The 15,967-nt window shown below is 40.0% G+C and overlaps 1 protein-coding gene across 2 annotated transcripts in view; it reads left to right on the top strand.

The window, feature by feature from the left end:
- The first annotated feature begins 6,039 nt into the window (after positions 1-6,039).
- Positions 6,040-15,967, top strand: part of LOC133615089 (transmembrane protein 235-like) — a 44,630-nt gene continuing 34,702 nt past the window's right edge. Inside the window, exons 1-3 of one of the 2 annotated variants that reach the window (XM_061973438.1) lie at positions 6,040-6,121; positions 6,961-7,083; positions 7,624-7,698. In XM_061973438.1, coding sequence (XP_061829422.1) covers positions 6,115-6,121; positions 6,961-7,083; positions 7,624-7,698 — 205 coding nt within the window. In that variant the 5' untranslated portion in view covers positions 6,040-6,114. Of the gene's footprint in view, positions 6,122-6,344; positions 6,469-6,960; positions 7,084-7,623; positions 7,699-15,967 lie in introns of those variants that run through there. The other variant, XM_061973437.1, reaches the window with a different exon arrangement.

The following is a 15,967-nucleotide window of genomic DNA, read 5'->3' as shown; positions in this document are numbered from 1 at the left end:
GAACAGAATCGGTGACAAAGGGCAGCCCTGGCGGAGACCAACCCTCACTGGAAACGTGTCCGACTTACTACCGGCAATGCGGACCAAGCTCTGACACTGATTATACAGGGAGCGAACCGCCACAATAAGACAGTCCGATACCCCATACTCTCTGAGCACTCCCCACAGGACTTCCCAGGGTACACGGTCGAATGCCTTCTCCAAGTCCACAAAGCACATGTAGACTGGTTGGGCAAACTCCCATGCACCCTCAAGGACCCTGCCGAGAGTATAGAGCTGGTCCACAGTTCCACGACCAGGACGAAAACCACACTGTTCCTCCTGAATCCGAGGTTCGACTATCCGGCGTAGCCTCCTCTCCAGTACACCTGAATAGACCTTACCGGGAAGGCTGAGGAGTGTGATCCCACGATAGTTGGAACACACCCTCCGGTTCCCCTTCTTAAAGAGAGGAACCACCACCCCGGTCTGCCAATCCAGAGGTACTGCCCCCGATGTCCACGCGATGTTGCAGAGTCTTGTCAACCAACACAACATCCAGAGCCTTAAGGAACTGCGGGCGGATCTCAGCACACCTTAAATCAGAATACTTTATTTTAACATGTGCAGCACATATTGTAAACGGAAATAGAAGATGAAGAAGATCTGTGCACTTCTGCTTGTCTGACGTTGTCACGTTATTTATTAATGAATTCGTCCTTCTGTTTGCTACTTTTGTTTTATCGCTCTTTTTTAAATGGAGCTGCTCTGTGATATGTACGGGTTTCCTCGCATTTTCCTGACATTCTGTGTACATGCTTGAGGCTCCGGAGCTAAATTTAGACCAAAGCATATCTAATACATATTATCTAGACCAGTGGTTCTCAAATGGGGGTACGCGTACCCCTGGGGGTACTTGAAGGTATGCCAAGGGGTACGTGAGATTTTTTTTTAAATGTCTGTCAAAAAGAACTGTGAAAATGCAACAATACAATATTCAGTGTTGACAGCTAGATTTTTTTGAGGACATGTTCCATAAATATTGATGTTAAAGATTTCTTTTTTTGTGAAGAAATGTTTAGAATTAAGTTCATGAATCCAGATGGATCTCTATTACAATCCCCAAAGAGGGCACTTTAAGTTGATGATTACTTCTATGTGTAGAAATATTTATTTATAATTGAATCACTTGTTTATTTTTCAACAAGTTTTTAGTTATTTGTATATCTTTTTTTCCAAATAGTTCAAGAAAGACCACAACAAATGAGCAATATTTTGCACTGTTATACAATTTAATAAATCAGAAACTGATGACATAGTGCTGTATTTTACTTCTTTATCCCTTTTTTTTTTTTCAACCAAAAATGCTTTGCTCTGATTAAGGGGTACTTGAATTAAAAAAATGTTCACAGGGGGTACATCACTGAAAAAAGGTTGAGAACCACTGATCTAGACCAGTGATTCTCAACTGTGATACGTGTATGTGAACGTCTTTCTCTCGTGGGTCCCCCTGATGCCCGACAGATCCTCACAGTAGCCCGGGAGTCTGCCATGGACCGTACTTCACTCTACAACTTTTCAGTCTCTTGGTTTGGAAGCACCTAACGACTGTCTTTTTTCCGCGACTTTTCAGTCTTCTCTGGTTCACTCTTCCTCTCGCCGTGGTCTCGTGCGTGTTCGTGCGTCTGCTCACCAGCAACTCCAACTCCGACAACGTGTCTCGGCCCGGCTGCTGCTAATAAAGGCGACAAGTGATTAGGTAACCTGCCCCAGCTGGGCAATCCACTCACCTGCTTTGAGGCCGGTCCTTACACACCACGCCCCCCTCCACAGCGTACCACTAGTTGTACGGATGCTGCAACAGTTCATATTTAAACAGTGTTACTGTTCAAACTGTGTGTAATGTTACAGTGGCCAAAACTATTAGACATATTTGTTCAATAAAACCTCTGCATTGTTTTAATGATTATTTAGGCCTGCTCCGCTACTGTTTTAAATGTTGGTCACTATAGTGGTACATGGACAGCCAAGTGTTTTCTGAAGTAGTTATTGGTGAAAAAAGTTTGAGAACCACAGATCAAAACCACAATTTAGTGTTTTAAATATATTAGAATCACCATAGGGTCTACTTTAAGCAATTGTGTTGCTGCTGCTTTGTCATTATACTGAAGTCATTATACATGTACAATTGTATAATTTTACAGTTTTAAGGCACTTGTGTTTGCTTAACGAAAGTTGCTCTTTTTTTTTGCATATTGTGTGTTTGCAGTAGGGTTGTATGGTGTATTGGTATAATACCGTGATACTAATGAATCATATTCGGTACTATACCGCCTCTAAAAAGTACTGGTCCACCCCCATATGTTCACTATTTTATTTAAGGGCAAACTTGCATTAAAAATTAAAAATTAAAGTACCAATGATTGTCACACACACACTAGGTGTCGCGGAATTATTCTCTGCATTTGACCCATCACCCTTGATCACCCCCTGGGAGGTGAGGGGAGCAGTGAGCAGCAGCGGTGGCCGCGCCTGGGAATCATTTTTGGTGATTTAACCCCCAGTTCCAACCCTTGATGCTGAGTACCAAGCAGGGAGGTAATGGGTCCCATTTTTATAGTCTTTGGTATGACTCGGCCGGGGTTTGAACTCACAACCTACCGATCTCAAGGCGGACACTCTAACCACTAGGTATATATAAGAAACATATGTTTAATGAACCGTAAGATTTTTAGTTAAACTAAAGCCAATAATGCAATTTTTTTGTGGTGCCCTTTATTCACAAAAGTACAGAAAAGTATCGAAATATGTTGGTACCGGTACCAAAATATTGGTATTGGGGCAAGACTAGTTTGCAGTACTGCTTTTTGTGTGTTTGCACTGCAATCATAGTTTGTGTTTAGTGGGATTCAAGATTGCCATAATATAGGGATTCTCAAACTGTGGTATGCCAAAAAAAATAACTTGATTAAAGTACAGTGTTTTATTTTCCCATATTCTAACACATTGACATTGTTCAAACTGTGTGTAAAGTTACAGTGGCCAAAATAATAATAATAATAATAATACATTTTATTTTTAAAAGCACTTTACATTGAACAAACAACCTCAACAACACTAGAACCACAAATAGTAAAACCAACTAGTAAAATAAATAGTAAAAAAATTATAATTTAGAACAGCCTAATAGCTCGACCTGCACACATACATCTAAAAAAATATGTTTTTTTAAAAGAATCAAATCAAATCAACTTTATTTATAAAGCACATTTAAAATTTACCACAGGGGTAGCCAAAGTGCTGTACAATGGGCAGGTTAAAAGATAATACGAGTACCGAGCAAACACAACACAACACAAACAAAACACGATAAAAAATAAATAAATAAAATAGAATAAATAAAAACATAAAAACATAAAAACAGGTTCACAGCATGTGTATTATGGGGCGCCATTGCAGGATGGATATCACTCAGTGTTAAAAGCCATGGAATAAAAGTATGTTTTTAAGAGAGATTTAAAAACAGGAAGAGAGGAGGCTTGTCTAATACTCAGAGGTAGGTCGTTCCAGAGCTTGGGAGCAGCAGTGGCGAAAGCTCTGTCACCTCTAAGCTTCAGCCTTGTGTCAGGGACCCTCAACAGCAGCTGATCGGCTGATCTTAAGGATCGGGTGGGTTTTTAAGCCTTTTTTAAAAGCATCCACAGTCTGTGGTACCCTCAGGTGGTCAGGGAGAGCGTTCCACAGACTGGGAGCGGCGGAGCAGAAAGCCCGGCCTCCCATAGTTCGGAGCTTGGAGGAGGTTAGCCTGTCCGGAGCGGAGGTGTCGTGTGGAGGATTCGGGGGTGAGCAGTTCTTTGAGGTAGAGGGGGGGCATTTCCATGGAGGCACTGGTGAGTTAGTAGGGAGACTTTGTATTCAATCCTGTGTGGAACAGGAAGCCAGTGAAGGGATTTGAGAACCGGTCGTATTTCCGCACTCTCATCGGGATCCTAGCAGCACTATTTTTTAAGTACTGCAGCTTCTGGATGTTCTTGCTGGGGATCCCGACAAGAAGTGAGTTGCAGTCGTCGAGTCTGGAGGAGACAAAGGTGTGGACGATCCTCTCGGCATCAGAGCGTGAGTGAGGGGCGGAGTTTTGCAATGTTCCTGAGGTGGTAGGAGGAGGTCTTGCACAGTTGTTTTATGTGAGCCTCAAAGGTCAGGTGAGGATCCATTCAAAAAATGTTAATAATACTTGTTAAATAAAACATCCGCCTTGTGTTTCATGAATACTTAGGCCTAATACTATATTGTATTTTAATGTTGGTCATTATGGTAGTACTTGGTGAATGCAGCAAATCTTACATGAGACATGCAAAATTAAATTATATACAAAGAAGATAAAAGTAAAGGATATTAAATGAGCTCAAATATACCTACAAATGAGGCATAATGATGCAATATGTACATACAGCTAGCCTAAATAGCATGTTAGCATTGATTAGCTTGCAGTCATGCACTGACCAAATATGCCTGATTAGCACTCCAACAAGTCAATAACATCAACAAAGCGCCACTTTGTGCATTCACGCACAGTATAAAACGTTTGGTGGACAAAATGAGACAAAGAAGGAGTGGACGATTTTACATGTAAACAAACTGTCCACAGTCCACACTATGGTGAGTTCAAGAACCGCCGAAATTAGTAGGACAAAACGATATTCGCCAAATACTCTCATCAGTGACGCATATACACAAACATATTCAACAGTAGGCTTTCTAACAATTTGGAAGGTTTGTGTCAACAAAAAAAATACTTTTTCTAATTTCAATCCTTTTTTAAAAATGCTCCAGGGAGCCACTAGGGCTGCACTAAAGAGCCGCGGGTCGCTGACCCCCGATCTAGTGGTATGCCAAAAAATAACTTGATTAAAGTACAGTGTTTTATTTCCCCATATTCAAACACTGACATTGTTTAAACTGTGTGTAAAGTTACAGTGGCCAAAATATCAAATATACTTGCTAAATAAAACATCCGCCTTGTGTTTAATGAATACTTAGGCCTACTACTATATTGTATTTTAATGTTGGTCATTATCATACTTGCCAACCCTCCTGAATTTTCCGGGAGACTCCTGAAATTCAGCGCCTCTCCCGAAAACCTCCCGGGACAAATATTCTCCCGAAAATCTCCCGATTTTCAGCCGGAGCTGGAGGCCACGCCCCCTCCAGCTCCATGCGGACCTGAGTGAGGACAGCCTTTTTTCACTACGGGAGGACAACAGGGTGACAAGAACTAAATCATCCAGACTAGAGATACATTGTATTATTATGTTTATCTTACCTAAAAATAAATAGATATTTATTCATTTAAAAAAAAACAAAAAAAAACTAAATACATTTTTACTATATTTTGCTAAAAACATCAAAATTAATTGTATTTTTATTTTTACTTTTTTCTGACTCCTTATCCAGCCATATAATTTTACATTAAAATAAACATATTTGAAATAATTAATTTTAAATTATCATAATAATTCATTTAAAATGACCATATTTAATTATTAAAATAATTGCTTGTTTATCAACAACTTTAGCATTTTATTCACTACATTTTGAAGCTCTCAGAAGCCAAGTTATGTTATATTCCTTAATATTTATTTATGCAAGTTTGAAGTATCAATTATCCAAACAGTTTTTTTTGCATATTTTCAGGATGTAGATATATATATATATATATATATATATATATATATATATATATATATATAAATGTATGAAATACTTGACTTGGTTAATTCTAGCTGTCAATATACTCCTCCCCTCTTAACCACGCCCCCAACCACGCCCCGCCCCGCCCCGACCACGCCCCCACCCCCCCACCTCCCGAAATCGGAGGTCTCAAGGTTGGCAAGTATGGTCATAATGGTAGTACTCGAGAGCCACATTTTGGTGGTACTTGCTGAAAAGAGTGTGATAACCACTTCCATAATATATTTAACTATTAGGGTGTGCGGGCCACAATTAAATTTAACCGTGAATTTAAGTAAACTCTTAATTAGACCACTGGTTTAAGTCAAATGTCAACAAAAGCTGCAGCATACTCACTTCCGCCTCTTTCCCCCACCACGCTGTGACGTCATTATTTGTTCCAGAATGACAGGTAACTCTCATATCTGAGGAAATAATGAATTAAGTTAGATAGTAAATAATTTATTGAAGATACATGTCTATTTAAAAAAATATATATATATATATGGAAACACTATGTAACTATGACGAATGTGACTCTTTAGTCAGGTAGCGCCACCACCGGAAGTGTGGTTTACCAACTGAACAGCTAACATTAATACAGTAATGTTACGCGTTTTAATTCAAAGTTTATATACTCACCTCACCAGTCCCGCAAAATACGGACGTAAAACGACATAACTGGCTGACACTTGAGCGATGAAATCATGTCTTCTTCAAAAAAAACAACTTCTTCACTTGCATTTGTTAGCAAGCCCGGTAAGTAGGTCGCTAAAAACATGTATAAGAGAATACTGTAAAACTACAAGAAAATAGTCGGTTGGATATTTGATTGAAGCGTGGACATAAACATGTAGTTGCTTTAGAAACTCGACGATTAATTTACCACATGACCCGCAAGAAGGGTTTACAAAATAAACTCCAGGTAATGATGGGACTTTTAGTTTGAAGTGCACAACCGCAAAAGTAGCTGTTTCTTTTCCGGCTCTTGACACTCCTCCTATTCAGGCGCTGTTCACCCTGCACAGACGCGTCTATTTTCTCTTGATTTGGGAGGAAAAGTGACCACAAAGTGTGTCTTTTTTTTTCCCACTCAGAATTTCACAAACGGAGTGTTTTAAGTGAGGGCTTTTGAGCGGCGGCAGAATTGGATTTCTTATTTACTGAAGGGAAATGTTGGTAATATTACAGCAATTACAGTGATTTGCATAATGAGGTACAGCTTGGTGATTCTCTCTGCGGGCTTTACAGCTTTGCTCAGCTTTTGCCTCCTCGCCGTATCAATTGGAACTGATTACTGGTACATCATTGACGTGAATAAGCCCAACTCCCAGGACCTGAGTTCCTACTCCGGACTGTGGACGATCAATGAAGGTTGGTGTGTTTTTAATTGAACTTATTCATGTTGCTATTAACATGCAAGCATTAATGCATGGCATTGTGCATCTTCATTAAAATTGCTGCCCACACCCATATGCACCACCTTGAACTGGTACAGGGCTCTGAGGAGCGATTCTTTTCAGTTGAAATTAAGCATGACTGAGTTTAATCTGCAATTGAGGATCTAATTTCGATCCAAGTGGCACTCAGATGGCTGCAAAGAGGCTGCAGAAAATATTGTCCATGTGAAATCATCTGGAAGGAGTCTCTACTGGCTGTGCCTGCAGAGAACACACAGCATGTCAATGTGCTTGTCAGTGCTGACAATATGGCATTAACAGGAGCCTTTTTTTCTGCCAGGTGTAACCTTTGAATGTCATTTGAATCCAAGAAAGTACCAAAAATCAACATTTTCATCCTTCTCGAAGTGAGGATAAAATGCTGATTTTGAGTTCAGCGTGTCATCATTCTGTTGTTTTGAAAATTCTACAAGTGCATGACTTTTTAAACCTTTTCTTTTGATGTTTCCAAAAGCAAACAGGACGTCCGTCATCCCTTCATTCACGGCGAACATGTCGGCTCTGTCCAAGGCGGACAGGCACCTTCTTGGTGAGTGCTTGTTTTGTATCGCCAGCTTGTTGGATGTTTGAGTGCTAAAAAACCCCCAAACGATTAAGTAAAACAGCCGTCAGCCAAATAATGATAAACCAGGATGACTTTGCCTAAAAATAATACAGTCGCTGTTAATTGGTTCCAAAAATTGACCGCGACAAATGAATTTTCGCAAAGTACAGATTATTCCTTATTAATCAAATACTTACATAGCTAAAGTAGGGGTCAGCAACCCTTTAGCGCCGCCCTAGTGGCTCCCTGGACCTCTTTGAGAGATGTGTGAGGATGGAAAAAGATTAAGAAAAAAAAAAAAATTGTGTTTGATATATTTCCTGTAGGACAAACATGACCCAAACATTCCTAATTGTTAGAAATCCCACTGTTTATGTTAAACATGCTTCGCTGATGAGAGTATTTGTCAAGCACTGTTTTGTCCTACGATTTTCAGCGATCCTTGAACTCACCATAGTTTGTTTACATGTACAATTTCGCCGACACTTCCACAGAAAGATGTGTTTTATGCCACTTCTTTGTCTCATTTTGTCCACCAAACGTTTTATACTGTGCGTGAATGCACAAAGGTGAGCTCTGTTGATATTTATGATTTGTAGATTTTACATATTTGTTCTTTCTGTGTGGAGTTTGCATGTTCTCACAGTGACTGCGTGGGTTCCCTCGGGGTACTCCGGCTTCCTCCCACCTCCAAAGACATGCACCTGGGGATAGGTTGATTGGCAACACTAAATTGGCCCTAGGGTGTGAATGTGAGTGTGAATGTTGTCTGTCTATCTGTGTTGGCCCTGCGATGAGGTGGCGACTTGTCCAGGGTGTACCCCGCCTTCCGCCCAAATGCAGCTGAGATAGGCTCCAGCACCCCCCGCGACCGCAAAAGGGACAAGCGGTAGAAAATGGATGGATGGATGGAGATTATTCCTTATTAGTGAAATACTTATATAGCTAAAGCAGGGGTCAGCAACCCTTTAGCGCCGCCCTAGTGGCTCCCTGGACCTCTTTCAGAGATGTGTGAGGATGGAAAAAGATTAAGAAAAAAAAAAATGTTTTGTTTGATATATTTCCTGTAGGACAAACATGACCCAAACATTCCTAATTGTTAGAAATCCCACTGTTTATGTTAAACATGCTTTGCTGATGAGAGTATTTGGCAAGCACTGTTTTGTCCTACGATTGTCAGCGATCCTTGAACTCACCATAGTTTGTTTACATGTACAATTTCGCCGACGCTGCCACAGAAAGACGTGTGACACTAACCCCTCTACCACCGGACTGCCCCATTGTTGTAAATTGTGTTACAAATATAATACAGGAAGTGAACATACACTATACTGCCAAAAGTGTTTGGCCATTTATCCAAATGATCAGAATCAGGTGTCCTAATTACTTGGCCCGGCCACAGGTGTATCGAAACAAGCACTTAGGCATGGAGACTGTTTCTACAAACATTTGTGAAAGAATGGGCCACTTTCAGTGATTTCCAGCGTGGAACTGTCATGGGATGCCACCTGTGCAACATATCCAGTCGGGAAATTTCCTCGCTCTTGAATATTCCAAAGCCAACTGTCGGCTTTATTATAAGAAAATGGAAAGGTTTGGGAACAACAGCAACTCAGCCACCTAGTGGTAGGCCACGTAAACTGACAGAGAGGGGTCAGCATAGTGCAAAGACTTTCTGCACAGTCAGTTGCTACAGAGCTCCAAACTTCATGTGACCTTCCAATTAGCCCACGTACAGTACGCAGAGAGCTTCATGGAATGGGTTTCCATGGCCGAGCAGCTGCATCTAAGCCATACATCACCAAGTCCAATGCAAAGCGTCGGATGCAGTGGTGTAAAGCCTTCTCTGGAGTGATGAAACATGATTTTCCATCTGGCAATCTGATGGACGAGTCTGAGTTTGGAGGTTGCCAGGAGAACGGTACATTTCGGACTGCATTGTGTCGAGTTTGAAATTTGGTGGAGGAGGAATTATGGTGTGGGGTTGTTTTTCAGCAGTTGGGCTTGGCCCCTTAGTTCCAGTGAAAGAAACTTTGAATGCTCCAGGATACCAAAACATTTTGGACAATTCCATGCTCCCAACCTTGTGGGAAGAGTTGAAGCTGTAATAGCTGCAAAAGGTGGACCGACATCATATTGAGCACTATGGGTTAGGAATGTGATGACACTTCAAGCTCATATGTGAGTCAAGGCAGGTGGCCAAAGACTTTCGGCAATATAGTGTATATTAAGCCTTCTTTTGATATATTGTTGATGATTATAGCTTCTGGCTTATGAAAACCTGAAACTCCACCAAGGCCAACATGCAGAATGTGTTTACGCTGATATGTTTATACTTTTTATTAGGGCTAAAGTATGAGTAAGTAACTGGTATGAAGTGGAAATGGGGTAGGAATACATAAGCTTTGCGTTTTCCTACTCCTTTTCAGGCATGTTGTAAAGAGAAATGGAAAATGTGTGATGCATCATGTTGAAACTACATGCATGTTCATACTTGCCAACCTTGAGACCTCCGATTTCCGGAGGTGGGGGGCATGGTTGGGGGCCGTGGTTAAGATATATATATATATATATATATATATATAAATAAATAAAAGAAATACATGAATTTCAGTGTTCATTTATTTACACATATACACACATAACACTCATCTACTTATTGTTGAGTTAAGGGTTGAATTGTCCATCCTTGTTCTATTCTCTGTCACTATTTCAGAACACACACATTATACAAATATACATTTTAAAATCAATAAGAAAACGGGAGCTCTAATTTGGGAGTCTGAATTAGGATCAGAAGTTCCTATATAAACATTGGTACTCACGTCGCCTTTTTGTATTGATTACTGCAGCTGTGCACTGGATTCATTCACAAATACAAACTACAACTCACAAACACTTAAAAGTTAGGCTCCACCATCAGAATGTGTACTTAAACTTATAAAGATCACATGGATATTATTCAGTGAGTTGATTCACCAAAACTAACCTGTTATACAGGAGAAAAAAGCACACAGGACGTTTCAATTGTTCAGACTGGTCGCGCTCATCAGAATGACAAGACACTTCCGGTCTGCAGGTGATAGCATTCAATTGGGAAGAAACGCCCTACTGCCCCCTACTGACCAATGTGAATACTGATAAATGTGTAATGACAGCTCCAAAAACGAATTCAAACCACAAAATAAAATAAATAAATCAACACAAAAATGTGACACTTTATGGGTGGGTCACATATGCATGTACAGTAGATGGCAGTATTGTCCTGTTTAAAAGTGTCACAACATTGCTGTTTACGGCAGACGAACTGCTTTACGGTAGACGAAAACTTGACTGCTGTTGTTGTGTGTCGTTACCGCGCTGGGAGGACGTTAATGAAACTGCCTAACAACAAACCCACATAAGAAACCAAGAACTCGCCCTCCATCATTAGCTGTTTATATTGTGGGAAAGCGGACGTGTGAACAGGCTGTCAACACGTCACTCAGGTCCGCATGAATTTCGGGAGAAAATTTGTCCCGGGAGGTTTTCGGGAGAGGCGCTGAATTTCGGGAGTCTCCCGGAAAATCCGGTAGGGTTGGCAAGTATGTGCATGTTTGAAATAAAACCTCAATCAACCAACCAAATGATTTCATGTTTACAAACTTACACAGTTAATTTTGTGAAAGTGCATGGGAGCACAATCCACCATTCTCATCACATCATATCTACCAGCAGGTTTGGGCAGACGAGCCACAGCGCATTACTTTTTCGAAAAGAAAAGGGTAAAAAAAACAAGGATTTCGATATAAGAGGTAACACAATCGGTATTTTATGGACCCCAACGACCGCGTACTGTAAAGCTCAAAATCTCATAATATTGATCTTCTTTACACAACACTAAAAGTTCAAGTTAAAGTACCACTGTACACACACACACTAGGTGTGGTGAAATTATTCTCTGCATTTGACCCATCCCCTTTGTTCCACCCCCTGGGAGGTGAGGGGAGCAGTGAGCAGCAGCGGTGGCCGCGCCCGGGAATCATTTTGCTGATTTAACCCCCAATTCCAACCCTTGATGCTGAGTGCCAAGCAGGGAGGTAATGGGTCCCATTTGTATAGTCTTTGGTATGACTCGGCCGGGGTTTGAACTCACGACCTACTAATCAAACCGGTTGAGACTGAAGCAACAGTGCTTCTGCAGCTAAGTGCTGCACTCCAGACACTCATTAATCAACATTTACAATCAAATGTTGTATTCCCCATTCCTATATCCACCTACACAAATTGATTGACATTACAGCCAATCAGCCAGTACCTTTCCATGCACTAAATGAAAACACTCACAAATGGAAATACGTTTGGCTCCTGAAACATTGGGTGAAAGCACCTCGATTATAAAGCAGTTGTCTCTGGCATGTAGTAAGTTATCAGTGCACCGGTCTCCTTGGAGGACTGGGATGCCTGCAGTCTTTGCTACATTATTCACAGGCAAAGAAGAACAAGTCGATGGGTAGGGAGCTGTTTACGCCAACAAGCATACCAATTAAGAGATATAGAAGCTGAAATAAGTCAATATTTTTAAAGCATTCGATGAAACTAAAACATATCGGTTTACTAAGTCAGGATGTTCTCAAAGAAGATGTTTTAAATGCGTGACATGACGCCAGCCCATCCCAGCAGTTGTATAGAATCCATAAACATAGTTTATATTATACAACTTTTTAGTACACACCAGTGGTTCTGAAACTTTGTTCACCAAGTACTACCTTAGAAAACACTTGGCTCTCCAACATACTTGCCAACCCTCCCGGATTTTCCGGGAGACTCCCGAAATTCAGCGCCTCTCCCGAAAACCTCCCGGGACAAATTTTCTCCCGAAATTCAGGCGGAGCTGGAAGCCACGCCCCCTCCAGCTCCATGCGGACCTGAGTGACGTGTCAACAGCCTGTATTCACGTCCGCTTTCCCACAATATAAACAGCGTGCCTGCCCAAACACGTTATAACTGTAGAATGATGGAGGGCGAGTTTTTGGTTTCTTATGTGGGTTTATTGTTAGGCAGTTTCATTAACGTCCTCCCAGCGCGGTAACAACACACAACAACAGCAGTCATGTTTTATTCTACCGTAAAGCAGTTCGTCTGCCGTAAACAGCAATGTTGTTGTAATATATTGAGTTGGAGGCAATAACCAGGCGAGGTGATGAAGTACGTCTCTTTACTGTAGACTTCAGAACAGACTCACACACTTGACGTCAGGTGCGCAACACCACGTAAATTGTTGGCCAACCAAAAAGTAACCCTAGTACGCTATAGCCAACATTCACCAGGAGATAGCAACAGACAAACATAGATCACTCTATTACATTCCTCCCCTTTTAGAAATGTAGAAGTTACTCAAAACAAATAAACAACCCAACCAAAAAATGCAGCAGCTCAATTAAAAAACTGTACTTAAGCCACATTCTTTTTTTCTTTTTTTTTAGTACTGAACTCTTAACCCTCATTTGTAAACAATAACATGCTTATTATACAAACAGTATTTGTACACCTTTAACACAGATTTTTAAACTGTCTTCAGAAATTCAGTTTTTTTGGTGGTACTCAAAACCTTTCTGGGTACCTGTGAAAGGGTGTTCAGCATGGTTAGAAAAATAGTGACAGAGAATACCGAGGATGTCGTTGTGGCTTGTGCAGCCCTTTGAGACACTTGTGATTTAGGGCTATATAAATAAAGATTGATTGATTGATTGAGAATAGAACAAGGATGGCCAATTCAACCCTTAACTCAACAATGAGTGATGAGTGTTATGTGTGTGTGTGTATGTGTAATTAAATGAACACTGAAATTCAAGTATTTCTTTTATTTATATATATATATATATATATATATAAATATATATATGTATATGTATGTATGTATGTATGTATATGAAATACTTGACTTGGTGAATTATAGCTGTAAATATACTCCTCCCCTCTTAGCCACGCCCCCCCCCACCTCCCGAAATCGGAGGTCTCAAGGTTGGCAAGTATGCTCTCCAAGTACCGCCATAATGACGAACACTAAAATACAGTAGCGTAGTAGGGTTAAGTATGAATTAAAAACAAGGCAGAGGTTTTATTTAATGTTTTAATTATTTTCTCCACTGTAACATTACACACGGTTTGAACAGTAACACTGTGCTTGAAGATAGGACAATAACACAGAGTACTTTAGTCAAGTAATTATTTGGCGTACCACCAAATGGAGCCCGCATACCATTAGTGCGGGGGGTCGGCAACCCAAAATGTTGAAAGAGCCATGCTGGACCAAAAATACAAAACAAAAATCTTTCTGGAGCCGCAAAAAATTAAAGGCCTTGTATAATGAAGGCAACACATGATGTAAGTGTCTATATTGGCCATATTAGCCTACTATCAAAATGACTTTAAAAGTATTATATAAGTGTTATAATGAAGGCAACACATGATGTAAGTGTCTATATTGGCCATATTAGCCTACTATCAAAATGACTTTAAAAGTATTATATAAGTGTTATAATGAAGGCAACACATGATGTAAGTGTTTATATTAGCCATATTAGCCTACTATCAAAATGGCTTTAAAAGTCTTACATCATGTGTTGCCTTCATTATAACACTTATATAAGTGTCTATATTAGCCTACTATCAAAATGACTTTAAAAGTCTTATATAAGTGTTATAATGAAGGCAACACATGATGTAAGTGTCTATATTAGCTATATTAGCCTACTATCAAAATGGCTCTAAAAGTCTTATATAAGTGTTATAATGAAGGCAACACATGATGTAAGTGTCTATATTAGCCTACTATCAAAATGACTTTAAAAGTCTTATATAAGTGTTATAATGAAGGCAACACATGATGTAAGTGTCTATATTAGCCTACTATCAAAATGACTTTAAAAGTCTTATATAAGTGTTATAATGAAGGTAACACATGATGTAAGTGTCTATATTGGCCATATTAGCCTACTATCAAAGGCTGACGCAAATCTTCGTTGACAGAAATGTTGTATTTTAATTTTTATTGTACACATTTTGGCAACATTGGAAATCATTAGTAAAATGGAGGCTTCTCACAGGATGACATAATTCCTGGAAATTACTGGCTCAGAATGGCCAAAGGTATAGATGTGTGTGTCCAAGTTTAAGGAAACGGCAGGCTGCCTTCTTCTTATGGATTTATTACAATCTTTGCAAGCTGGGTAACGTTTGCTGTGGTCTGGAACAATGTGACACACAACTATATTACATACAGATAATGTGTATATACACAGAGGACATGAGTAGAGGAAATTAAATGAGCTCAAATATAGTGAACCTACAAACGAGGCATAATGATGCAATATGTACATACAGCTAGCCTAAACAGCATGTTAGCATCGATTAGCTTGCAGTCATGGATTGACCAAATATGCCTGATAAGCACTCCAATGAATAACATCAACAAAGCTCACCTTTGTGCATTCATGCACAGCATAAAACGTTTGGTGGACAAAAATGAGACAAAGAAGGAGTGGCATAAAACACGTCTTTCTGTGGCAGCGTCGGAGAAAGTTGTACATGTAAACAAACTACGATGAGTTCAAGGATCGCTGAAATTACGAGGAAAAAACGAGGCTTTCCAAATACTCATGAGTGAATCATGTTTAATATAAACAGTGGGATTTATAACCAATAGGAAGGTTTGTTCACCTACAGAAAATATATTGAAACATAAAATATATTTTTTTTTCTTCATCTTTTTCCATTTTCACACATCTCTAAAAGAGGTCCATGGAGCCACGAGGGTGGCGCTAAAGAGCCGCATGTGGCTCTAGAGCCGCGGGTTGCTTAGCACCGCGTTAGTGGTACATGTACCCCAGTTTGAGAATCACTTGTATACACAATGGAAATAATATTAGATGTCTTTTAATGTCCTTTGTGTTCTTTGATGTTGGCTGTTTCCCTCTTACACACATGTAAGAGGGATGTGTGCTATGGCTATAAGTTGTTTTTTCACTTGGCCTCAGTCTGGACCCCCTCTCCAGGGGCCAAAGTTTAGACCGATTGTATTTTATTCTCACCCCCCCATTGTTTACTTGTATCTCACCTTTTTTGTAAGGGGCGCTGGAAGTTGGCAGACCCGTCAGCGATCCTGTTCTGTCTCCCTGTAATGTTTGTCTGATCTTGTCTGCTGAAAATTTTAATTTCCTCTCTGGGATTAATAAAGTATTTCTAAATCTAAATCTAAATTATACGTGTATGT

The sequence above is a fragment of the Nerophis lumbriciformis genome, linkage group LG22 (genome assembly GCF_033978685.3).
Source record: "Nerophis lumbriciformis linkage group LG22, RoL_Nlum_v2.1, whole genome shotgun sequence".
Lineage (NCBI taxonomy): Eukaryota > Metazoa > Chordata > Actinopteri > Syngnathiformes > Syngnathidae > Nerophis > Nerophis lumbriciformis.
Note: the sequence above shows the minus strand (reverse complement) of the source record. Positions and strands in the feature narration are given on the sequence as shown.